General features: G+C 53.1%; 1 protein-coding gene across 1 annotated transcript in view; it reads right to left on the reverse strand.

Moving 5' to 3' along the window:
- Positions 1-26764, reverse strand: part of INPPL1 (inositol polyphosphate phosphatase like 1) — a 61673-nt gene that overhangs the window by 28014 nt on the left and 6895 nt on the right. Inside the window, exons 2-6 of the mRNA XM_063306030.1 lie at positions 15809-15872; positions 3335-3485; positions 2548-2668; positions 1407-1547; positions 448-538 (exon numbers count right to left, since the gene is read on the reverse strand). Of these exons, the coding sequence (XP_063162100.1) occupies positions 448-538; positions 1407-1547; positions 2548-2668; positions 3335-3485; positions 15809-15872 (568 nt within the window). The remainder of the gene's footprint in view (positions 1-447; positions 539-1406; positions 1548-2547; positions 2669-3334; positions 3486-15808; positions 15873-26764) is intronic.

Genomic DNA, 26764 nt, shown 5'->3' on the forward strand with positions numbered 1-26764 from the left:
AGCTGCCATTCTAAGGATATATTTGGGCAGTGTTACACATGACAGTATTTCATTGAATCCCAGAATCCTAGGGTTGGAAAATCCCTTGGAGGTCTTCTAGTCCACCCCCTTGTACAGGGCAGGGACCCTCAGATCACCCCAGAGAAACAACTGCCAGAACGCCACTTGAAACCCCTAGGGACGGAGCCCCCCAACTCCAGGCGGCCAGCTGTTCTGTTTCTTCACGGCCTACATTAAGGGAAGTGGGGTTTCTCCACCCTACGCTGGGGAGGGAAAGGGGCTTGCGCCAAGGCAGCCCTCCAAAGACGAAGACCAGAGCTAAGGAAATGCTGTCATTCCCCCCTGGCCCCTCGAGTCTAGAAGCCTGGGCATTGACTGGACCTGGAAAAATCCCCCTTCCCCGGGTCCTCTAGGTAGTTATTTTCATCTCAAGCCAGCAACATTTACCTGCTGCAGGATCCGAGAGACCATCGGGGAGCTCTGCTGGTCGAACACCTTGGACAAGATCTCCAGGCCTGATAAGACTTTGTCCACCTCACTGGAAGGAGAAGAACAGTGGCACAGATCAGTTGGGCTCCCGCTGCACCACGCACCCTGTGCTGGGTTCCAATCCGGGCCCCTCTGTAGAAGACCCCATTTCCCCCTGCCCTGATTTCCCCCCATTTCCTGGCATTCCACAACCACCAACCACGTTCATCTGCTGTCTTAGTGGGGGCCTCTGTAGGCTTTTCTCCTAAGAAACAGTGAGCTTTCCCTGGTTCTACAGATGCCCTCCCCAACTGGGTACCTTCCAGATCTACTGGGATCAAAGGACCAGGATGTCCCACTGGTACAGCTTGGAATTCTGGGAATTGCAGTCCAACCCATCTGGAGGGATCTTCAGCGGAGGAAGGCTAAGACACGCAATGCATTTACGCTTCCCTTCTGGGAAATGACTTTGCATGGATGGGGTAACCAATGAACTACCCTGAACTTCCACTGCTGTGCTCCATAGTAAGAAGAAGCACTTCACGTCCATCTACCCAGACCCTGGTTCAGCCCTTGAAGAGCTCTCCGGTGAAGGCTGATGTTGGTCCGAAGAGAGAGAGCGAGCCTGTAATTTTCTCTCCAACCCCAGATAACTGCTCTAAAACATCACACCCCAATTTCTAACTGAAACAATCCTAAAGTAAAAATGCAAAACAGCATTGAAATATACCATCCAGCATATTGTGCTATACAAGCAAATTCCAGCTTAGCCTCAGAAATGGTAAGTCTGGCCACACCATTATTTCAGTGGGGCCACTAGCAGCTCAATCTCGCTGCGGCGAATCGCCAGAGAAGCCCCCTTCTGGGGCTTGGAAAGACGCCCCATTTCCCCGTTTCAGGGATCCCTCCGGCTGCCCCGACTGGGTTTTCTGTCTCACCTGTGCAGGCGCCTGCAGGACGTGACGAGAGTTTTGTTGAGGTGGGGCAGGTTGCTGGCCCCCCCCTTCACCGCCTCCAAGTCCAGGGAGTAGCTCCCTTTCAGGTATTCGTGGGAGATGGTGCTGAGCCCGTTGGTGGTACTGGAAGACAGGACAGCTGAGCTGGGTCACACTCAAGCGCCTTGCGCTGCCCCGTGACAGGAAGGGAAAGTTTCCACCCAGGGCCCCTGCAGACCTCAGGCTACCTTGAGTGAACAAAGGGAGGCCAGGCTCCCCCCAGGAAAAATTCCCTTCACTGGTAATAAGCAAGTAAGTCCAGATCCAGAGGACTGAATGCCTAAGGGGTGCAGTCCAGAGAGAGTGGACAGCCCACAATCCAGGAGGATTTAATCTGGATTTCTGCTTGAGCAAGGGGTTGGAATGGATGGTCTCAAGGGATCCTTCCAACTCTAGAAAGCAGTGAGGGGTCCATGATGGACTGCACTGGCTCCTGCCTGTCCAGTGTCTGTCTAACTGCCCAAGTTGGTACCTATCAACACTCAATAGTGATGCCCACCTCATAAAGCCCTTTTATAAGTCAGTGGTGCAACTGCATCTGGGATATTGTGTGCAGTTCTGGTCGCTGCACCTCAACAGAGACACAGTGGAGCTCGAGAAGGTTCAGAGGAGGGCCCCTAAGGCGGCTGAGGAAAGCTGGCAACATTGGGGGGGTTTAATCTAGAAGGGAGGCGAATGAGAGGGACCAGGATGGAGGTGTACAAAATTATGAATGGACAAGGGGAGACACCCTTTTCCCCTTCCCAAAATACTAGAGGTCCTTCGATGGAATTGAATCCTAGAAGAATCAGGCAGGACAAAAGGGTTTTTTTTTTTACACAAGGCATAATTAAACTTTGGAATTCACTGCCGTGAGATGTGGGGCTGGCTGGCTTCAAAAACAAGACGCGGGGCTGGCTGGCTTCAAAAACGGGTTGGAGCGATTCAAGGAGTCCTGGAGATGGATGGCTCTACTTAGCCTGGATGGCAGTGGGGCAGCCTCTGCAGGGTCCCTGCTGGGACCGAGGGTGGGGGTCCCACCCCACCCAGCCGGACTGGGCTTCTGTTCTTATCCTTCCCTCTTCAGCTCGTGACTCTGTGTTACCTTTCGAGAGCTCGGTCCTGCACTGCAGGGGTGTTGGTCATCAAGATGGAAGTGCTGCTACCAACCGGAATGCTGGTAGAGCCCGAGCGAGGTGGCAAGGGAGGCTTCTCATCCTCGCCATCTGAGAGACAAAAAACAATCCGCTGAAAACAGCCTCCCAAGTGCAACAAGGAACAGGAGTGACCGCAGGGAAGGGTCATGAGCTGGAAAGGACCACCCTGGCCGGCTAGCCCAGTGTTTCTCAACCCTGGCCGCTTTAGGATGTGTGAACTTCAATTCATTGGATTCAGTTGAATTCATTGCTGGCTGGGGAATTCTGGGAATCAAAGTTCACACCTCTTTAATTGGCCAAGGTTGAGAAACTGGGCTAGTGGCAACAGCAGCTTTGCAGCCACACCTCCAAAGAGTTCTCTGTGTGTGTGTGCACGCACAGGTGTGTTGCAAACTCCAGGAGTTTCATTAGCGAACGGAGAATGACTCCAGCCCCACCTCCCCCCCCAGCCCTCAGCCGTCCCTTGCTGAGAGAGAGGGGAAGACAGCTGCCCAACAGCTCCTTTTAAGTCCTGGCATTTCAGGCCCGAGGGACCGGGACCAGGGGCATGCGATTCCCCCCTCCCCCAGCGCAAGGTGCCAAGGCATGGATTCAGCGGGGCACTTGCTGCCCCCTCTGCCCCCAGCTGCAAACGGAAGCTCGCTGCATCCCGGTTTGATCCCAAGAGCGGAACTGGGACACAGCATGGGCAGGGCAGGGCCGGGCCAGGCAGGGCAGGGCAGGGCGGACTGGTACCCGAGTAGTCCCTCTCCTCCGCATTCTCCTTCTCCTTCTCCCGTTCCACGGGGAAGAGCAGGGCGCAGGCCAGGCCCTGGTTTGGCTGCAGATAGAGGGCAATGAGGTCGCTCAAGGTCTTGAAGCGCCGCACCGGGACTCCCTGGGATGTCTGCGGGAAGAAAAGGAGACCGTCCAGCAGGCAGAGGAACCTGAGGCCGCTGGACTCGGCCTCGTGGAGGACAGCCTGCCTGTTGAAAACAGTGGACGCCAGGATCCCACCTGTGATGGGTTGGCGGGGATGGCAGATCAGGGGTGCTGGGTTGGAAAAGGGCAAACTAAGCAGAGACCCAGCAGGTTATGGCTTACAAGTAGTCCTCGCTTAATGACCACAATTGGGACTGGAATTTAGGTTCCTAAGCACTGTAGTCGTTAAGCAAGTCCAGACCAAATTTTATAACCATTTTTGTGGCAGACGTTAAGTGAACCATGTGGCTGTTAAGCAAACCACATGGTTCCCTATTGATTTTGCTTATTGGAAGCTGGCTGGGAAGGTTGAAAATGGTGATTGCTTGACCGGAGGATGCTGCGACCATTGTAAATGTGCCACGGTTGCTAAGTGCCCGAATCACAATCATGTGACTGCAGGGACACCGTGATGGTCGTAACTGCAAGGAACGGTTGTAAGTCGTTTTTTTCAGCACTGTTGCTAACTCCAGACGGTTGCTAAATGAATGGTCATTAAGCAAGGACTACTTATATTCAGCAAACCACAGCTTTGTTCTGAATTTAGCTGCTGAGTGGCAAGGCTTGAAAATCAATTCTCTTCTACCATTGCCATCAAGACACTTTTGGACAGACCGCTTGGGAGTTCTGGGAGTTGTAGTCCTGCCGCCTGGATTCTATCTGGATGAAGTCCCACCTTCTGCCCACTCGGGGGAGCCAAAACCCCACATTCAGGCTTTGCTTGGCACAAGCTAAGTTGTTTCCATACTCAGGGCGGGGACAGAAATGCAGGTTGGCTTCGTGGGTCTCCAAAACACAGGAAGCCGCACTAACTGGGCTTCCCAAGAGGTGGGCAAATTCTCCATCAAGAATTTCGTAACAGAAAAAGTGGTTCTAAGTCTGGGAGTCCAGGAATGGGGCAACCTCCCACTGGGGGCACCTACTTCTTTCTTTGGCATTCAACCCCACCCCCAAAGGGACCCTGAAGAAAAAGACCCCTGCCCAACAAACAAAAGGACTCTGGGAATGAAAGTCATCCCCCACCCACCCCCCGCAGGCAAAGGGCCCCTGGCCAACCTCATCTCGAGCTTCCTTCGGTTCAGCCGCAAAACGCAGGCCAGGGGAGGTCTCCCTTTCCTCTTTCAATACTTCTGAGCCTGAAATCTTTGCTGATTTATTGCAAATGGCTCAGGGCAGCATAAGTGGGGTGCTCAGGAAGGTCAGTCAGTCTCTCATTGAGAGTCAACAGCAGGAACTCTTTTAAGAGGATGGACGTTATGCCCGATCTTCCAACACTGAATGAAGTTCTACAGGTCAGAACTGGGGGGGTGGCTGAGGAACCTGTTGTTGTTTATTCGTTTAGTCGCTTCCGACTCTTCGTGGCTTCATGGACCAGCCCACGCCAGAGCCTCCTGTCGGTCGTCAACACCCCCAGCTCCCCCAGGGACGAGTCCATCACCTCTAGAATATCATCCACCCACCTTGCCTTTGGTTGGCCCCTCTTCCTTTTGCCCTCCACTCTCCCCAGCATCAGCATCTTCTCCAGGGTGTCCTGTCTTCTCATTGTGTGGCCAAAGTATTTCAGTTTGGCCTTTAATATCATTCCCTCAAGTGAGCAGTCTGGCTTTATTTCCTGGAGTACGGACTGGTTTGATCTTCTTGCAATCCAAGGCACTCTCAGGATTTTCCTCCCACACCACAGTTCAAAAGCATCGATCCTCCTTCTCTCAGCCTTCCTTATGGTCCGGCTCTCGCAGCCATGTGTTACTACGGGGAACACCATTGCTTTGACTATGCGGACCTTTGTTGTCAGTGTGATGTCTCTGCTCTTGACTATTTTATCGAGATTGGTCATTGCTCTTCTCCCAAGGATTAAGCATCTTCTGATTTCCTGACTGCAGTCAGCATCTGCAGTAATCTTTGCACCTAGAAATACAAGGTCTTTCATTGCCTCTATGTTTTCTCCCTCTATTTGCCAGTTATCAATCAAGCTGGTTGCCATAATCTTGGTTTTTTTGAGGTTTAGCTGCAAGCCAGCTTTTGCACTTTCTTCTTTCACCTTCATCATAAGGCTCCTCAGTTCCTCTTCGCTTTCAGCCATCCAAGTGGTATCATCTGCATATCTGAGATTGTTAATGTTTCTTCCAGCGATTTTAACTCCAGCCTTGGACTCCTCAAGCCCAGCATGTCGCATGATGTGTTCTGCGTACAAGTTGAATAGGTAGGGTGAGAGTAGACAGCCCTGCCATACTCCTTTCCCAATCTTAAACCAGTCCGTTGTTCCGTGGTCTGTTCTTACTGTTGCTACTTGGTCGTTATACAGATTCTTCAGGAGGCAGACAAGATGACTTGGTATCCCCATACCACTAAGAACTTGCCACAATTTGTTATGGTCCACACAGTCAAAGGCTTTAGAAGAGTCAATAAAACAGAAATAGATGTTTTTCTGAAACTCCCTGGCTTTTTCCATTATCCAGCGGATATTGGCAATTTGGTCCCTAGATCCTCTGCCTTTTCTAAACCCAGCTTGTACATCTGGCAATTCTCGCTCCATGAATTGCTGAAGTCTACCTTGCAGGATCTTGAGCATTACCTTACTGGCATGTGAAATGAGTGCCACTGTTCGATAGTTTGAACATTCTTTAGTGTTCCCCTTTTTTGGTATGGGGATATAAGTTGATTTTTTCCAGTCTGATGGCCATTCTTGTGTTTTCCAAATTTGCTGGCATATAGCATGCATTACCTTGACAGCATCATCTTGCAAGATTTTGAACAGTTCAGCTGGGATGCCATCGTCTCCTACTGCCTTGTTATTAGCAATGCTTCTTAAGGCCCACTCAACCTCACTCTTCAGGATGTCTGGCTCTAGCTCACTGACCACACCGTCAAAGCTATCCCCGATATTGTTATCCTTCCTATACAGGTCTTCCGTATATTCTTGCCACCTTTTCTTGATCTCTTCTTCTTCTGTTAGGTCCTTGCCGTCTTTGTTTTTGATCATACCCATTTTGGCCTGGAATTTACCTCCGATGTTTCTAATTTTCTGGAAGAGGTCTCTTGTCCTTCCTATTCTATTGTCTTCTTCCACTTCCGCGCATTGCTTGTTTAAAAATAATTCCTTATCTCTTCTGGCTAACCTCTGGAATTTTGCATTTAATTGGGCATATCTCCCCCTATCACTGTTGCCTTTTGCTTTCCTTCTTTCTTGGGCTACTTCTAGTGTCTCAGCAGACAGCCATTTTGCCTTCTTGGTTTTCTCTTTCTTTGGGATGTATTTTGTTGCCGCCTCTTGAACAATACTGCCAACTTCTGTCCAGAGTTCTTCTGGGACCCTATCTACTAAGTCCAGTCCCTTATTCTATTCACCTCCACTGCATATTCCTTAGGAATATTAGTGAGCTCATATCTAGCTGATCTGTGGGTCTTCCCTAATCTCTTGAGTCTGATCCTAAATTGTGCAAAAAGAAGTTCGTGATCTGAACTACAGTCAGCTCCAGGTCTTGTTTTTACCGACTGTATAGATGTCCACCACCTTTGGCTGTAAAGGATGTAGTCAATCTGATTTCGGTGTTGTCCATCTGGTGAAGTCCATGTATAAAGCCGTCTCTTAGGTTGTTGGAAGAGAGTGTTTGTTACGCAGAGTGAGTTGTCTTGGCAAAATTCTATCAGCCTATGTCCTGCTTCGTTTTGTTCTCCCAGGCCATGCTTACCTGTAATTCCAGGTGTCATTTGACTGCCCACCTTAGCATTCCAGTCTCCCGTGATGAAAATAACATCTCTTTTAGGCGTGTTGTCCAGTAGGTGCTGCAGATCCTCATAGAACTGCTCTACTTCAGCTTCTTCAGCATCTGTGGTTGGGGCGTATATTTGGATCACTGTGATGTTAGTTGGCTTGCCCTGAATTCAAATTGAGATCATGCTATCGTTTTTTGGATGGTATCCAAGCACTGCTTTAGCCACTTGACTATTAATTATGAAGGCTACTCCATTTCTTCTGTGGTCCTCTTGTCCGCAGGAGTAGATCTGGTGGTCATTTGCTGTGAAGTGGCCCATTCCAGTCCATTCCAGTTCACTGACGCCCAGAATGTCTATCTTTAATCTTGACGTCTCACCAATAACCACATCCAATTTGCCCTGGCTCATAGATCTTACATTCCAGGTTCCAATGGTGTGTTGATCCTTAGAACATCGGATTCGCTGTTCACCACCAGCACCGTCGGCCGCTAGCCGTCCTTTCGGCTTTGAGCTAGCTGCGTCATCACGTCTGGGGCTAGTTGAGCTCATCCTCTGTTCCTCCCCTGTAGCATTTTGACCATCTTCCGACCTGGGGGTCTCACCTTCCGATGGTATACCGACATATCTCTGGTTGTGCTGATCCATTGAGTTTTCACGGCAAGAATACTGGGGTGGGTTGTAATTTACAGTAGGCCTCGTTAGCTCACAATTAGCTTTTCCACAAATATTGCATGGGCAGCCCCCTGAAATTTACCTGATTTTTAAAACATTCGCATCTACTACAGATATTGGGGACCGTTCAGCCCCTGATGTCTCCTCGTGGGGATCAGAAAAGAATCCTAGAGTTGGGAGTGTCCCTTGAGGATGTCTAGTCCAACCCTTTGCTCAGTCCAAATGAAACCTCTGCGACCAATGGCAGTCTAGCTTCTGCCTGAGCACAGCCAGGGAATGGGGTCCTGTGGCCTCCCTGGAGTTACTGCCAGGGAGATTTTCAACTCACCGCCCCTGGGCTGGAGGGACCAAGGCTTGACATGGAACAAACCCTCTCCTAACATGGGCAGAGACAGGATTGAGGGGGATTAAGGCTGCTGCACCTGAAAGCATCGCTTTAGATGCCACGAATTGGCCATTTTCCCCTCAACTGAGCTCCATGTGGTCCCCTTTCCTCGCTGCTTGGTGGGAAAGAGAGGAAGGCAGGACACAACTGCCAAGGCTCAGCCAGCCCCCAGCCTTGATTTTAACTTTGGAGGTATCAACTTCACAGGCAAGCTACTCTGCCCCACCCAACAGAAGCTCATCCGGAGGTACCTGGGGAAGAGCAAGGACAGGTGCGAAAGAGCGCTCGGGAATACCTTTGGGGCCATGTTCAGAGGCGAACCGAAGGGACGCCCCGACCCAAATATTTTTGGCAAAGCTCACCCCGCCTTCCTGGACAGAGGAAACCCAGGGAGAAGTTTTTGCAGCTCAGGGGTCGAGAAGATGCTCTGCAAGCAGTTGCACCCAACCTTCCCTGTTCTGCAAAGGGGCCTCTGCCAGAACCCCAGAGAGCCAACCAATGTACTGGCTGGGGGTTATGGGAGCTGTAGTGCAACACCCCTAGAGGGCATGAAACTGGGGAAGAGGATCCCAAACTAGAAACCCCAGGGATTTGACCCACGCGAAGCTCCTGGCTCATTGCAAAGCTTAGCCCTCTCAGAACACTCCCGCTTTTGTGAATGTAAACACCCAAGTGGCCCCATCCCGTCCTGAGTGCCTGGGATAAATGAAAATATGGCGCAGAAGCCATCTGCCCCAGAATGAAGCACCACCAGACATTCTTGCATGTGGCTGCTTCTCTCCCAGCGCCACCCCAACCTGGCCCTCCTTCCAGATGTGCTGCGGCTGCAACTCTCAGCTGACCTGGCAGCAGAAAGCAGCCACCCTTCACAGCCCAGGGGTGCCCCTCATCCACAGTGGCTCTCACATGTCAAGCCTGCACTAATCCCTGAGCCCAAGCCCATTTTGGCAGCTGCTGTGTTGAACGGCTCTCCTTGGGCTCCTTCTATCGGGAACTGGGAATATCACGCAATCCTGGGGTGGAAACAGCCTCCTTTCCCATTCGATCCTTCCTTACTCCCATGTAAACTTTGGCTGATGTGAGGGAGAAGTCCAGACTTTCCAGCCTTAGCAACTTCACTGCGTTTTGACCTGCTGTGGTAAAGGGATAGCTGCCGAGTCCCTGCAAGCGTGACGCTCGCAGGATCAGATGGCACCCAAGAGACCCGGTGAGCTTGGCTTCAGGTACAGAGCTGGTTTCTGGAGCAGGAGGGGTGCATATGCTCTAGATCCCCTTGACTGAACAATGTCATCTATTGGGACTAGGACATGTGCCTTTTTTGTCACAACACCTTGCCCTGTGGAATCACGTTCCCCAGAGATCTACGTGGCTCCCACCCTATTGATGTTCTGGCAGTCTCCGAAAACCTGGCTGTTCTCCCAGGGCTTGGGGTGGGGTGATCATGAAACTCACAGGTTTCTTTTTCGCTTGGAGTGTATGGTTTCCTTTTCTTCTAGACATACATTATCTGTTTCCTATTGTATCGTTTCCTCTGTTTTAAAGTGAAAGCTGCCCAGAGTTGTCTGGAATCAGGTGGCCTCTAAATTGTACAAATTAAGCAATCTGAAAAGAATCTTCCCTAAACCTGGCTGTGAATGCCTGGGCTCAGAAGCTGAGCAGGGTCTAGCTTGGTTCATACTTGGATGGGAGACTCTTATGCAATTGCAAGGCTCTAGGCTAAACTGGGAGTTGGAAAAACATCCTAAAGGCAGAGACAAACCAGCTCTACATTCAAAGAGTCCAGATAGTGATTTATCAGGGATCCTGTAGTGGATCCTGAAGTGGGCAGGCAGTTGGATTTGATGCCCTCAGAGGGCTCTTCCAACTCTATGATTCTGCTATTGCCAGAAAACTGCATGGTGTTCCTGGGAATTCAGCTCAGCTTGAAGGAGGCTGGATTCTTGAAAAGGCAGAAGCCACCGAGGTTAAGGTCAGGCCCACAAAGAGCAACGAGGGACAATTCCTCTTCTTCAAAAAAACAAGGCTTGAAGATCTCCAGGATCAGAGAGACTGATCCCAGAAAGGAAGGTGTGGAACCCACCACAGGCCAGTTGCTGGGCAATCCATACCCGCCCTCAAGCCTCAACTTCCCTTCTTCCAAAGTGGAGACAGCCGGCCCTTCAGGCTGCCATGGGAAGCTCAGGTCAGCAGCACCCGCCCTCCCTGCAGCTTCCAGATGGGCTGGCCTGGCACTGCCCAGGAGTTCCAGCCATCAGGAGGGGGCAGGCTGGTCAAGGCCATTCTGGTCCCAATACAGAGAAATGTCTTGTTCACACCAGCTTCTCGTGAAGCAGACTGACACAGGCAGGCTCTTCTCCCAATCTGCTTGAAGGGCATCAAGTTCAGGAAGACTCAAGCTTTCCAGGTGGGGCAGGACTGGAAACCGAGCAGGACTTTCTCTTTGGGACAGCCCAGGACATATGGGCAAAGCCTCACCAACCAGCCGCCCGGACCTGGCGAACAGGCTACAGGCAACAATCCAAGGGCGCTGAGGAGCCTAAGACGGAGCAGGGACCTTGATGGCCCGCAAGAGTTGCATTCCTTAAAAAAGAAACCAGTCAGCCTCCGGAGCGTAAACAGGAAAGGGCAATGGTGGCTCTGGCTTAGCCAGGACGAAGCAGGGCTTTGGGGTGGACGCTTCCAGGAAGAGGTGCTTGCTGGCCCAGCCTGGCCCGGCTGCCCCCTCACCGCACAGGCCAGGGGCAGGCAGCAGGGCTGGCTTGGGACCCCCCTCGGCCCACTAGCTTCCTTTCTGCAGCCAGTGCACCCTTTGCCCGCCCTCCTCGCTTCTTCCTGCCTGGCGGGGAGCACAATGAAGTTACTGTTGCCCTATAAACGGGCTGGGCTGGCCTCTCCCCAAGATCAGCTGTGTGTGGGCATCTGCGGGGCTCTCACCAGCTGGGGCTGCCCAAGAGAAGCAGCTGGACCGATTCTGCCCACAGCGAGGGAGGAGCGTGACCTAATTTTCTCGGAATGGCTCCCTCTCTCACGCGGCACCCGGGCCCATCCCCCGGACCCCGCGAGGGCTCTCCCTTTATTCCTCTCGGTCCGTTTCAATGCCAGGGGGAGTAACCGTCAGACAAAGCCCAGGGTTTGGGGGTGGCGCAAACAGGGACCCAGCAGGGAAGCCAGAAAGCAGGAGGTGAAGGCAGTGGCTTCTCCCCCTTCCAGAAGTGAAAAAGAAGGAGTAACACCTCTCCAATGCACTTCTTCTACACCACTTCGAAAACTGAAACTATTTGGCACGCCACTTGCTTGAGCTGAAGGTTAAACAGGCTCCTTTACAGGGCGGGTTGTTAGGACACCGTAATCCTCTAAGAGTCTACCCAGAAATCAGTCACACCCCAATTTCCAACTTTTCGGCTGCTGTCGTAAACACGCCTCCTAGACGCTGTCTCCACTGAATGCCATGGCAGCAGACAAACCAGGGGCGTGCAACATTTTTTACCCCCAAGGCGGGCAGGCCCGGGAAATAGGCCAGGCCTGGGCAAAGGTTAAATTTGACTGGCTTTAATCTACATACGAGAGCCAGTGTGGTGTAGCGGTTAAGGCATCGGCTAGAAACCGGGAGGCTGTGAGTTCTAGTCCCGCCTTAGGCCCAAAGCCAGCTGGGTGACCTTGGGCCAGTCACTCTCTCTCAGCCCCAGGAAGGAGGCAATGGCAAACCCCTTCCGAAAAACCTTGCCCTGTAGGGACTTGTCCAGGCAGCCTCCAAGAATCGGATGCAACTGAACGGATTAAAAAAAAAATTACCTCCGAAACACAATCAAACCTAAATGCAGTCAAGGTGACTATTTCTTGCGTGCCACAAGATGGGTGGCCACATAAATCTTTTAAATAAATGAAGTTTGTTTGTTTGTTTGTTTGTTTATTACTCATATTTAGCCACCGCCCATCTCCCCCAGAAGAGGGACTCTGGGTGGTTTACAATAAAATTCCCCGTAAAACATAAACATTAAAATCACATAAAACCATTATAATAAAACCCAATAAATAAATAAAATCCAAGAGAAATGTAAAATCCAGGCTGGTGGGAGGGACTCTAGGGTGCGAGCCATCCCCAAGAATGGTTATTCCCTTTCCCACCCCAGGCGAGACGGCAAAACCACGTCTTCAGGGCCTTCCGGAAGGTCAGGAGAGAAGGGGCCTGCCTCACCTCCAGGGGCAAGACATTCCAGAGAGCAGGGGCCACCACAGAAAAGGCCCGCTTCCTGGACCCCGTCAGATGAAATTCTCTTATGGACGGGGTCCGTAACATGCCCTCTCTGGATGATCGGGTGGGGCGGGCCGATGTAATGGGGATGAGACGGTCCCTCAGGTAACCTGGCCCCATGCCATGTAGGGCTTTAAAGGTGATAACCAACACCTTGAATTGGACCCGGAAGCAAACTGGCACCCAGTGCAGCTCGCGCAGCAACGGTGTTATATGTGCCCACCTAGGTGCACCAAAAATAGCCTGCGTGGCTTCATTTTGGACCAGTGAAGCTTCTGGATACTCTTCAGGGGTAGCCCCATGTAGAGTGCATTGCAGTAGTCTATATAGGAGATAACCAGGGCATGAGTGACTGTTCGGAGGGCTTCATGATCCAGGAACGGGCGTAACTGGCACACAACCTGAAGTTGCGCAAAGGCCCTCCTGGCCACGACTGCCACCTGCTCTTCGAGCAGGAGTCGTGAGTCCAGGAGAACCCCCAGATTACGCACTGAGTCTGTCTGGAGCAGAACCACCCCATCCAGAACTAAGGATGACAGTTTCCCAGAAGATGAAGCCCCATCAACCCACAGCCACTCCGTCTTACCAGGGTTCAGTTGAAGCCTGTTGTTCCCCATCCAGGCCCCCAAAGCCCCCAGGCACCGAGAAAGGGCAGTCACTGCATCCCTTACCTCACCTGGGATAGAGATGTATAATTGGGTATCATCAGCATACTGATGATACCTCACCCCGTGGTGACGGATGGTCTTGCCCAGTGGTTTCATGTAGATGTTAAAAAGGAGAGGGGAGAGAAGCGAACCCTGCGGCACCCCACAAAGGAGGGGTCGAGGGCTGGATCTCTCCTCTCCTATCACCACCGACTGGGACCGGCCCTGGAGGAAGGAGGTGAACCAGCTCAGAACTACACCGCCCACCCAAAACTCCCTGAGCTGTCCCAAAAGGATACCATGGTCGATGGTATCGAAAGCCGCTGAGAGGTCAAGGAGAGCAAGGATGGATGCACTGCCTCCATCCCGCTCCCGCCAGAGATCATCCATCAGTGCGACCAATGCCATTTCTGTCCCATATCCTGGCCTGAAACCTGACTGAAAGGGGTCCAGATAATCCGTTTCCTCCAGGACCCTCTGGAGTTGTAACGCCACCACCTTCTCAACCACCTTCCCGAAAAAAGGGAGGTGGGAGACTGGACGAAAATTGTCCAGCACAGTTGGGTCCAGAGATGGCTTCTTGAGGAGGGGGTGCACCAGTGCCTCCTTACAGGCGACCAGGAACACCCCCTCCCTCAAGGATGGATTTACCATTGCTTGGACCCAACCACACGTCACCTCCTGAGCTGCCTTCACCAGCCAGGAGGGGCATGGATCTAAATAACAGGTGGCGGCATTCACAATCCGGAGGATCCTGTCCACTTCCTCGGGTCCAACCGGATCAAACTGCTCCCAGATAACAAGGCTAAAACGTTCCCTCGGTATCTCCACAGACGCTGCTTCACGCATGGAGTCCAACTTAGACCGGATCTGAGTGATTTTATCCTGCAGATGCTCAGAAAACTCTTCCGCATGGCCCTGTAGGTGGGTCACTGGGCCCACATTCCCCAAAAGGGTACGTGTGATCTTAAACAGGACCGTTGGACGGCAATCTGCGGACGCAATAAGAGCGGAGAAATACCGCCATTTCGTCGCTCTTACCGCCACCAGGTAGGCCTTAATAGCGGCCCTAGCTTGTGTTCAGTCGGGTTCGGTCTTTGTCTTCCACCAGTGGCGCTCTTGGCGTCTCTTAGTCCTCTTCAAAACTCTCAGCTCCTCCGTGAACCACAGGGAGCGTCGGGTTGGATGAGGCAGGAGAGGTCGCACAGGCGCGATCCTGTCCAAGGCCCCGGCCGCTTCCCTGCTCCAGGAGCAGCCAGGGCCTCCGCTGGACCGTGCAGCAGATCCTCGGGTATAACCCCCAGCTCCCTCTGAAACCTCACTGGGTCCATCAGTTGCCGGGGGCGGACCAACCGAATGGGTCCTGCCTCCCTGCGGAGGGGAGCAGCATAAGAGAATCTCAGGGCCACCAGGGCGTGATCTGACCACGACAATGGGGATAGATGCGGCTCTCCCCTCAGATCACTATGCCACTGCTCCAAGAAGAAGACCAAGTCTGGGGTGAGGTCACTGTCTCGAGTCGGGTCCTGAATAATATGAGCCAGGCCCACGGCTGCCATGGTAGCCCTGAACTCCCGAGCTGCCTCCGAGGCACGGCCCAGGGAAGGCAGATTGAAGTCCCCCAGAACCATAAGTTTGGGGAGCTCCACCAACCCTGAGACGGCCTCCAGCAGATCAGGCAGGGAGGTTGCCACGCAGCAGGGGGGCTGGTACAGCAGCAACACTCCCAGCTGTTCTCAGGAACCCAACTTGAAGAACAGGGTCTCACACCCAGCAACTTGTGGGGCAGGGCCCCTGAAGGCCACAAGAGACTCTCGGATGACAACAGCCACCCCTCCTCCCCTACCCTGGTGTCTCGGCTGGTGCCACACCCGAAACCCAGCTGGGCACATTTCCGAGAGGGCTACCCCCCCTTCTGAGCCCAGCCAGGTTTCAGTGATACACGCCAGGTCTGCCCCCTCCTCTGCGATCAAATCGCAGGTGAGGGGGCCTTTGTTGTTGACTGACCTGGCGTTAAGCAGCAGCAGCCGGAGACCAGGGCCCTCAAGGATCTGCTGTCCTTGTATAAGTTCTTGTATAACTCCTTCTTTAGGGACATCAAACATTGGAAATTGGGGGCAACTTTTGGAAAGGGGCTGGGGGTCCCAGCAAAGCTTTCCAAGGACCCGAAGCATGCAAGAATTACACTGAGGCCTTCACCATCCAGGATACAGTGCCCAGAAATGTGTAGTCCAGAAATGCTGGGATTACAGCTCCCAGAATTCCCACCAGTAGATTCCTCCACTGCTATGTGTCCACCACCATCACCACCAGCCTGTTCGGTCCTGTGCTTGTAAAGGGGAGAGCAACTGTGGTGGGAAAATCCAGATGGGCAATGCGGAAAGGCAGAACTGCTGTAGGATGACAGCTCTGTCTAACGCAGTGTTTCTCAGCAACTTTAAGATATGTGGACTTCAACTCCCAGAATTCCCCAGCCAGCATGGGTTTTAATTTAATTTAATTTTAATTTAACACTGGTCTAAACAACAATAGGTGGAAAAGATCACAGCTGGGGAAACAGGACCAACGGAAAGGCTCACCTGGACCGCCAGAAACTCCTCTTCATCTGGCAAAATTCGATAGGTATGGACGTGTTTTTGGAACCTGGGGGAGACAGAAAGACAGAAAGACATTAAGGATGGCGAAAGCACCAAGTATACCATTCAGAGCCAGGTTCTCCCCCTCTAAACCAACGTGTCTCAACCCTGGCCACTTTAAGATGTGTGGACTTCAACTCCCAGAATTCCCCAGCCAGCTGGGGAATTCTGGGAGTTGAAGTCCACACATCTTACAGGTTGAGAAACCCTGCTCTAAAGAAAGGGAGGCAGGGCTGAACTCCACTTGCTGCCATGTCTTCAAAACCGAAGAAAACGGGAGGGGGTTGCCATCACGTGGGGGTCAGGAACCGTGTCCAGACAAGCCTCCTTCATCCAGGCACATGCCAAATATGTGGGATTATCCCCAGCCAGTAGGTGAGGACGCAGGATTAGTACTCAACACATCTGGAGGTGCCAGGCTGGAGAGAGGTGCCTTGCCAGGGTGTGCCAGCCGGTGTGGAATGCATCTTCGGCCTCAGCACCAACTTTGAGCAGTTCAGATGAAGCTTTGCCCTTAAAAAAGGGAGTATCCAGATCTGGGTGGTGAATATACAAAGCAGGCCTCCTGGCACTGGCCGGGAGCGTTTGCAAATAGGTGTCAAATGAGTAACTTCAGGCGGAACGTGAGGCCAAGCTCTGCGGCAAGCATGAAATTCATCCTCCTCCCCACCTTCCCCAGCACAGCCGAGGGGATTCTCCCAGCTGTCTCAAGCGGGGGGGGGGGGGGCACAGAGCAAAGCAGGCACCTGGAACTTTTCTGCAAAGTTTGTCCCAAGCTCCAAAAAGCTAAGAGGCTTCAGGGCAGGCTAGAGAAGTCAGGCAGGAGCCAGACAGGTTCAGCTGCGACCAAACCAAAGCTCAGACGGCAGAGAGGGACTGTGCGATCATGCGCCGTTCCTCCAGCCAGCAGGGACGTGCCAGGCTGGCCCGCCACCCTGCGCGGCAGCACAGGCGCTGCTTCGGAAGCAGGACGAGGAGACGATGGGGAGGCGGCTCGAGTCGTGCCCCGGCAGAGCTCGGAGGCGGCCGCCCAGGGACGCTGCGAGGGTTCCCAGAGGCCTGGCCAGGGTGGCTTGCCCCCTGCAGCAGGCCAGGTCTTCTCCCAGTGGCAGGGAAAGGCAAGGGCGCCATCCAGCACAGGCCCCCTGGCTGGGCAAAACCTCGCTCGGCTGGAAGGCATGCAGGGAAAGGGCCCGCGCCTGGCTGCTCCCTCTCTTCTCAGCCCCAGGCTTGCAGCCCCTCAACCTTTGGGATTTAGCTGCCTCAAACATCAAGGGGGGGCCTGCTTTCCCCAGATGGGGCCCGCAGCCTCTGACAATCCTTCGGAAGTGTAGGCGGGCCCCCACAAAAATAACGTCGGTTTCATTGCATTTCAATTACCGCAGTTAAATCTCGTTAGCACACTTGCATGCCACGGTTTTATGACAGCCAACACACACCTCGAACCCCAAATACCTTTGGGGTTATTTTCCCCCAGACATTTTGTTGCCGGGCTGGGCAATGTCCTCAGCGCAGGGGAGAGAGGCGTTGCCCCGGCAGTTGATCTTCACGGCCTAATTAAGGGCCCGTCAAAGAAGAAACGGTGCCCCACCGAGACTGGCAGGGCAAGAGACCAGATCCGAACAGCCAGCCAGCCACCCCCGCTGGCAGAGCGGAAAAGGGGAGGGAGGGGCCGCGGAGGTCCCAATCCCAGCAAACGGAGAAGAAAGGAGGGGTGGGAGGCATCCGCTGGACCACCCTTCTGATTCCCCCTCCGGCTAGAAGGCGTCCTTCCTGGCAGCCCCCGCCAACGACGCCAGGCCCCTCACGTCCCAAGCTGGTCTCTCTGGGGGCCAGGCTGCTTTTGCAGGCACTAACCCACCCCCCCACCAAGGCCAGGAGGAAAAAGGGCCCTCTCGGTTTCCGAGATATGAGGCTCACAGAAAGTGACTCAGCAAGGGAGGGATTCTGAGTCAGCGGCGGCAAAAGGAAGACGCTTTCTCGGCTGCCCCTTAAATGTCTTAGCCATCTACCCGTGCTGGTGGATTTTATTTATTTTTCTTTTATATCAATTTATACAGCTGCCCATCTCCCCAATGCAACCCTGCAACCAAAATCAACGTACAACTTGGTGCCCTCCAGATGTGCAGACCTACGAATCCTACGGCCTCTGGCCATGCTGGATGGGGAAGATGGCTCTTGAATGGATCTGGAGAAGACCCGTTGGGGAAGGGGCTACAGGCACTACCCAGACTTAAGACCACCTTTCCCGGGACTCGATTCAGCAGCACTTGCCTAGGCTCTAGGCTCACACTCAGCTCAAGGCCCTCCCACAGACAACACCCACCCAGAAAAAATCTTTAGTACATACAGGTAGTCCTCACTTAACAACCATTCGTTTAGGGATGGTTCAGCCTTATGGCTGTGCTGAAAAAACTGACTTGTGACTGGTCCTCACACTTACGACCATCGCAGTGTCCCCCCTGGTCACGTGATCATGATTTGGGTGCTTGGCAACCAGTTCACATTTATGACCATCAGAGCATCCTGTGCTGATGTGATCATCATTTTTGACCTTCCCAGATGGCTTCTGGCAAGCAAAATCAAAGGGGAACTGCGTGATTCGATTAATGACCATGTGGTTCACTTAATGCCCCTGTAATTCACTTAACAACTGCCACACAAAAGGTCGTAAAATCAGGTCAGATTCGCTTAATGGCCGCTTCGCTTAGCAACTGAAATTCTAGTCCCAACTATGGTCGTTAAGTGAGGACTACCTGTATAAGAAGACACTCTGTGAACGGGACAGTACAATCCCTTCTTTATAGCCATGATGGTTTCTTTCCAACGCTTCTTTCTCCCAACTATGGGTGGTTGACCGCATGGACATCTCAGGCCTGAGAGATGCTGGCTCTCAGCTGAACCCCCACCCGGGGCTGCTCTGGGCAAAGTGCCTCCCTGCTGCCACGAAGCCAGAGATGAGAACAGGCCCCCCCCCGGGGGATCCTGTTCAGGGCTCAGAAAGGCCTTTTGAAACACCATTTCGTTCTGCTTCTCTCTACACTTCCTGCACAGCCACATCTTAGGAACTCAGTAATTGGGGTCTCAGGATATTTTTTTCCAGTTGGCCTGAGAAATACCAGAAGGTAGTTTTTTTTTCTTTTTCTGTATTTGTAAGAGGGAGATATTCTTACAAACTCAATGTTCTGTTCTGGGTTGGAATCCAGAGAAGGGCTTTGCAGAGCAGTGTAGGCCTGCTTCCTGGGGACACTGAGGACTAGGCGCTTGTTACACTATCACCCCAATAAAAGGATCCCCCAAGTACACCCCACCCTACAGACTGCCTTCCCTCCCTGCAGGGCACCACCGGCTCTCCAGGCTCAGAGGTAAAGCAGCACTGCCTGCCACCTTCTGACGCGAAAACGTCAGCAACTGAACTTCCGCCTGCAGTCTTTGCCTCGAGTTGCACGGTGGTAGCCAGGAGCCCTCTTCCTTTGCCCAGGAGCCACGGAAGGACGACCACGCGCTTGACCCATGGTGACTGCCCCCCAAGCACCTTGTGGCCCTCTGCCACCCTCCACCTGCAGAGCACCACCAAGCCGACGCCAGCCTTACGCCCCTGCAAAGCCAGCCCTCTGATCCTGAGGGGGCCAGGGCTTGCAAACGCAGGGTCTGCACGATGGGGGCACTCCCTCTCCAAGGCCCTCAGACCTGGCTCTCTGGTTACTGGGCACCCAGGGGCATAATCCCCAGCAGACAGCCATGCTCCAGGGACAGCCCAGTCAAGCAGCTGAAGAGCAGGCAGACAAAGACCTGTTGTGCTGATCGGGCTGACCCCGGCCAGCTGCCGACTTCAAGGAGGCCAGACTGCCTGTCTGTGCCCCCTTCTTTCCCCTCCAAGCTCAAGCACGGGGAGGCAGGAGGGGAATGCGCCCCTGGCATGCGCCAGGGAGGCCAGACCCGGCCTCTCCCCTTCCTTGCTTTCAAGAGGGCTGCTGGTCAGGTGCCCCTTCCCAGGGTGACAGGGAGGGGGGAGGCAAGGCTCAACTTCCCGTAGGGAAGAGGTGTGCCTCAAAGGGGATCCTGGGGGAAAGCGGGGGGGCTGCCTCCTTGTCATTCCTGGGGCCAACTTTGTCCTTTATGGGTGATGGCTGGATTAGGGCGAGGACCTGAGGTGCTCCTGACCATCTTTTTAAGCCCCCCCAGGTGCTCAGGGGGACGCCCTGCCCGCTGAATCCCACTGCAGGAAGCGGCACTAAAAAGCCCACTGTGAAAAACAATCCAAGACTAAACACCTCCTGGAGAAAAGCAATTAAACACCTCAGTTGAGGGATGCCTGGAGCCCCAAAGCCTTTGAAGATGGCTTCCCTAAACCCCCCTCAAATTTTGCCTTCTGGGTCAAAGGAAAGAAAGCATTTTCGATAAATTCCAGCCACGGGGTTCCTCCTGGCCAAACACGCAGCTCAGGACCAGGGATTAAAATAAATAGGGCAACCTTCAGGAGCCGAAAGAGTGAAGGACCATTTTGGTTTCTGGGGCTGCTGCTGCAGCAAAGGGGAGAAACACCCACTGCCATCACCACCACCTGGAACCGGGACCCTCAAACATCATGGGCTGTCCAGAATCAGAAGGCCCCTCAGCAGTCATCTAGTCCAACTCCTGCTCCATGCAGGACCTGCAGAAGCACTTTGGACAGGCGACAGTGCAAAAGACCTGGGGCCACCGCTTTTTCCCAACCTCTAAAATGGGAAGTCCTTGAGTCTACTCTCTTTAGGAGCCCACCTTCGGGGCAACTACTCCAAGGAGTGAGCAAAGCACTGCCTCACCCATGTGCCAGAGCCACACGGATCCTGGCTGAGGTTGCACTTCAAGGGCATGACCCCTCTCTCAGTAGGAAGGGAAGGGCACGCGGGAAGGTGCAGCCGGGTGCATCTGTGGGCCGACAGCCAGAAGGGTGAAATATTTAAGCTGCCTGACTTGGGGAGACCCACCCTCAGCCACAGAAGCCCCCTGAAGAACGCTGGGCCAGCTGCACTCTCCCTGCCCAGCCTACCCTGTCAGCTTGTTGGGGGGAAGCAGCAGTGTTACAGATGCCACCTTGAGCTCCTGAGGGGCCAGCGGGCAGACCCCTTCAATGAAACACCCCCCCATGTTGGCCTTGCAAAGGGTTAATGCCCGGGCAGCGAGTGAATCCGTCTCTTCCTGCCGCAGCCCGGATTATTTATAGCTGGCTCATGGCAGTGGTGACTTGTTTCCCCATCTGTGCCCGAGGCTCAGTGCCACAGTTGCGTCAGGCATCAACGCAGCCCGTGACTCAGGGAAAAGCACACAGCGGAGGGGCCGGGAGGGTTCCCTGCAGCAGGAGGGGGAGAGGGGGCAGCCTATCTTTAGACAGCAGCAGGAGGGAGCCCCAGCAGCCGAGAGGAGAGGGGGAACCATCTTCCCTGTGCCCGGGGAAACCAGGCCGAGCTGGCCAGTCTTGCACAAGACAGACGTGCCAGGCAGACCCGTGCCCGAAGCATTCACCAAGGATCAAAGGGCCCCGCCAAACCCCAGAGAGCCCTCGCCAAAGTGCCTGCAATGCGGTCAGACCAGAATGAGACTCTGGTTTGGTCCCGGTTCCGGTGCAGGTGGTGGCTTCGTGCCAGGGACGCGGGGCCAAATCAGGAGGATCTAAGGGTGCCGAAGCCTGGAAGGTTGAACGACTAAAAGGGCCCCCCGTGGGGAAGACCTTGCCAGCTTTTTATTTCTGGGACTCATCTAACTGAAAGAGGCCCCTGGGAACATTTTTCTCAGCGACTTTTGTCCCTGGTGCCACTGGCTGGCCTTTTCTGGCTGATAGATCTCGACGCCTCTTTGCAGACGAACAAAAGTGGGCAAGGAACAGGCTCTGTTTGAAAGGAAGTGGTTGCCGAGGTGAAGGGAGAACAGCAGCTGAAACCAACCACCAGCCAGCCAAGCCGAGGGGATGCCTACCTACCCATCACCACAGCCCTGGTCCCTAGGCCCAAGCACCTCCTTCCCATCCAGCCCACTCCTGGCTGCCAGTCTCCATTGTCCTTGGCAGCACAGCCCACCCCAGGCTGACCCAGGTTGCCACATGACCAGGACACGTCACCAGCTGGTTTTGCGCCACTCTGTGCCAAATGGCAGATTGCAAGATGCCACAGCGAGGGCTTCTCCTTCCAAGCTGGCCAAGCCTCAGGCTTGCGGCTGGACCTCACCACCATTACATGGGCCCTGAGGCCACAGCTTCTTCGCCAGGAACAATCCTTGGCAGAAATGAACTTCGTCCCTTCTTAAACTGCCCAATGGCCTCGCTTCCTTGGGTGCTGTCTAAAGACCCCCAAAACAACAGCACGAAGGCCAATCAGACTCACCAGCAGCAGACGGGGAAATCGGACTACTGACTACTGCCACTATGAAACCGAGAAGTCCACACAGCTTAAAAGTTGCCAGGTTTGAAAAACAGTGGTCTATAGCTATAGTTACCAAAAAAAAAAAAAAAAATCCAAATTTCAAAGACACGGAGGGCCACATCTTTAAGTTCTTTCACTTAAACCTATTACCCATGCCTTGCCCTAGAGAAGGGCTGCTGGCTTTCCTCTTTAGAGGTATAGCCTTTGGGATCCTAAAAAAGTACCCCCCAGGCCTCACTTGATGGCTTCAACATCCATGTGCAGAGTTTCCAGCCCCCTGGCTGCTCTGACTGCCTTTCTTCGCATTTACAGGTAGTCCTTGACTTACGTCCACAATTAGGACCAGAACCTCTGTCACTAAGTGAGGTTAACGACAGAGGTCACGAAGTGAGTCACACCCGATTTTACAACCTTTTTTGACATGGTTGTTAAGCAAATCATCAATGTCGTTAAGTGAACCATATGGTCATCTGGTAGTGTATCTGGCTTCCCCCATTGTCTTTGCAGGTTGGAAGCCCCTTGGGAAGGTTGCATGTGGTGATCACATGTCCCTGCAACCATTGTAAATACATGCTGGTTTGCCAAGTGCCTGAATTTTGATCATGTGACTGCGGGATGCTGTGACGGTTGCAAGTGCGAGGATCAGACGCAAGTCACATTTTCCAGCGCTGTCATAACTTTGAATGCTTGCTAAATGAATGGTTGTAAGTTGAGGACTACCTGTATTCCACTTTCAATGAGCCCTTCTAAAAATGGGATGCCCCAAACAGGATGCAGTATTGGGGGGTGTGCACAGCAATGACTTTCTGTGATTTGGAAACTTTATGTCTGTGGGCAAAGCTGAAAACTGATTTGCCTTCCTAAGGGGCAATGTCAAACTGCTAACTCATATTCAGCCCCTGATCAACTAAAGTTTCACAAGGCCCCCCCCAACTGAGCCCCCCCCCCCAACTGAGCCCATTCTACGCTGTTAAACCCCACACCGCAGGCAGGACCAAGGAAGAAAGAATTACACAAGGTTTCAGGACGGCCTTCTTCAGTGCCAGTTTTGGGCAAATGCCGAACCTAGGGGACTTCGGACCTCCTTTATCGCAAGCTTTGAAACGCTTCTTAGATCTCTCCCCACCTGGACCGTGCTGCTTGTTATGAGCTAAGCTGCCAATAGACTCACCTTCTTACTCTTCCATTTCTTCCCCTCTGACAATACCTCAGCATTAACTTATTTTTTCCTAATATGTAACTTTGCACAGATCTCTATGTTGCTGCCTAGCAGCTGTTACTTTACAGAACCAAACATTCCCGCCCCCCCAACAAAAGATGCACTTGGGAAAAGATGTTCAGACTTTGCATTTACGCAGGACGGCCAAGCGCTGGGGAGCCTCATGTCTGAGAGGGGCCACCACAGTTGCTGGGAACAGGCTGGGCTTTAGCACACCTGAACCCCCCAGGCGCCCTCTGGCTTCATTAAGTTGAGCAAAAATACACCCCATTTTCCATCTTCAGACAATGAAAATCTTCTTGTGGCCCTGAGCTGTAGGGATGTTAAAACGTGAGCCAATCTCTTTTCCTGCACTAACCGGCGAAGGGCTGCAGGGGTTAAGCCCTTCTGCTTACTGCCAGGCTGTCCTCAAAACCACAAGTCGCCCATCCTTTTTCTCAGCCCAGAGAAGGGCCCTGTGTGGCTCCAGAGCTTGCACTTCTGGTTTCTGGAGACATGCTCCCCAAGAAAGCTGGTTTCCCCCGAACCACAAACCATGGTTTACTACGCCGAAACCAAACAACCTCCGTCCTGTGAACCAGGCCATCAAAATACGGGAGGCAGGGTTGCTGGTTTTCACACACAGTGTGACTTCAGCCACTTTTAGTGTTGGTGCAGGCATGACAAGAGATGCCAGTGCAGGGATGCTGAATCCCCCAGAGGCCCTGAACTACCCAGCCCATAAGCCTGTTTAAAGGCTCTGGTATGACGCCCCAAACTCTATCCTGGATTTAAAAGCAGTTTCTGTAGGTCAGGCTTCATTAACTTGTTTTAAGTGTAATTGTTAACAACTAACTGGTCCCCATTAAGAGGTGATGTAACATTTACTTGACTCTTCCTTTATTAAGCCTTCAACATTCCAGTTCCCCCACTTATGAGTGACCTCTAATTGACTATTACCTTCTGAAACCACTTTGAAACCACCTCTACCAGATCAAGCTGTAGATCACTACCACTTGACCTGAGGACAGCCAAGAACAAGATGGCTTTGAATTGAGAGTAAACTCATGGTTAGATGGGAAGCAGAAGTCAACCAACCAACAGCTCTTCCCAGTGAGGCAACTTGCAACCCCAAAGTACTCAGAGAAGATACTGGGTTGCCAGGTCCTTATTGGAAGATGTCCTGTACTGCGGTGAATAATCCAGATGTTGCACCCTGGCACACAGTGCGATGTTGCAACAGGCACCTCTGGGCTACCCTATTGCCAAGGGAGCTCTGCCAGCCCCACAGGACAGAGAAGGTGCTCCAAGGGGGCTGGAAAGGACTTGCCTGGGCCTGGGCCTGCCCCATCCTGGAGCTCAGAAGGCTGCTGTTGGGAGAGGCGTGGGTGAAATCCCAGCAGCTCAGAAACAGACTAGCTGCTTCTTCTGTTGGGGACGAAGGTGCTTCTGAGGGCCAAGGTCTCCAGAACAGCAAGCAGGCGGGAGGCAAGAAGGAAACAGCTGGGTTGGCTGCCGAGGCTGAGGTGGAGTGGGTCCACACCCCGAAGGGCGGGCAGGCGAGCTGCTGTGGCAGGAAGCAAAACAGAAGCTCGGCCGGGAACTCAGGGCTCCTGACGCCTTGGGATGTCCTGGACTGCAAAGCCCATCCTTCTCATCCAGCAGATGCCAGGGTTGGCAGGGATGACCGTCCAACCCCATCTAGGTTGAGGAAGGGGGCTAAAGGGACTTCAGTGCCTCTTTCCCGCCAGCCCCCTCTCCCCAGTTAGCAAGGACAGACCGGAAAAAACACTGTGACGTTCTGGGAGCAGAGCGGATGTCCCACATGCTGCTTTGGGGCTGGCAGCCTTGGGGTGTCCCTGCAACATTCCCAGGCTTGCTCAGAAGTCCAGAAAAACCCATACGTGTCCAGCAAGGAAGGCAATGACAAATCAAAGGCGGCAGGGCCAGAATACCAACCTTTCAGCCCTTCTTGACCAAATCCACCCCCCCCCGCAACTTTTACCAGAAGCAGCTTGATGTTTCCAAGGAGTCTGCACAAGGGAGGCTGGCTCCTGGCTGAAAAACATTTTTTTTAAAGCCCAATTTGCAGAGCCCTGAAAATCCAGAGGAAGCTAAACCTCGCACTATAATTACACCCCTCCGCAGCAAGCTGGCATTTAGCTCCTGCCACTAAATGGGTGTTTTAAATAGAATGGGCCTGGACCAGTTGGTGTTCGGTTGTCCAGGGCTGGACTTTGGCAGAACTTCAAACTTGAACCAGGCACAAACGGCAACAGGACACGCATCCTGCCCCCACCCCCGAGTCCTCTTAAAATGGGGCACCTCCCACGCCGGACCAGGATGAAATGGGCTTGGTTGCGGACAGCCCTGTGTGCTGGGAAGCCTGCCGGTGCCTTCCCAAGCGGTGTGAATCGGGCCGGCATGCAGCCGTAACGTGGTTTATTTATCTGGCCACAGCGTGTTCCGTGAGTCCAGCCATGAAGCACCTGTTTTGGCCAGGGAACTCCAGAGTGCCTGACCCTGAGAAAGTTTATTTTATTTAGCAATTGGGATTGAAACTGACACCCCACCTTACATGGAAAGAGCCAGGCACGTGCTTGACTGCCATTTGGTTGTCCAATTTAGGGGTGCAGATGAAGCTCTGCCAGGTGCTTTGCCTCCTCCTAAAATGCACTGCAGGGGCTTCTGGGGACAAGAAGGGAGGGGCAGCAAGGCCAGATGTCCATTGCCCCAAAGGCCTGGCTGAGTTGCATCGCAAATCCCATCTCCCTCTTGACCCTGGAAAATGAACATCTCCCCAGACCACTTCCTCTTCCCTTGCAGGCCAGCGAGAGCAAAGGAAATGTCCAGCTTGAAGAGAAGAAATCCCCAGTGGGGGGGGGGGGGCTGCGGAGTGGAGTTCCTCAGTTCTAGCCCCATTTAAAACACTTACCATCTGCCGCCCACACTCATTGTCCGGAATAGACTCTCCCATACGTGCTCACCCCATATTTCTAATATTTACGATTTACTCATAAATTGATACTACAGGTAGTCCTAGCTTAATGACCATAATTGAGACCAGAATTTTGATTGCTAAGCGAAGCAGTCATTAAGCGAATCTCACCCAATTTTACGACCTTTTTGCAACAGTCATTAAGCAAATCACCACAGGTGTTAAGCGAACCATGTGGTTGTTAAGCAAATCATGTGGTTCCCCATTGCTTTTGCTTGCCAGAAGCTGGCCAGGAAGGTCAAAAATGGCGATCACGTGACCATGTGACACTGTGACGGTCATAAATGCGAACCTGTTGCCAAGCA

The sequence above is a fragment of the Candoia aspera genome, chromosome 5 (assembly GCF_035149785.1).
Source record: "Candoia aspera isolate rCanAsp1 chromosome 5, rCanAsp1.hap2, whole genome shotgun sequence".
In the NCBI taxonomy this organism is placed as follows: Eukaryota; Metazoa; Chordata; class Lepidosauria; order Squamata; family Boidae; genus Candoia; species Candoia aspera.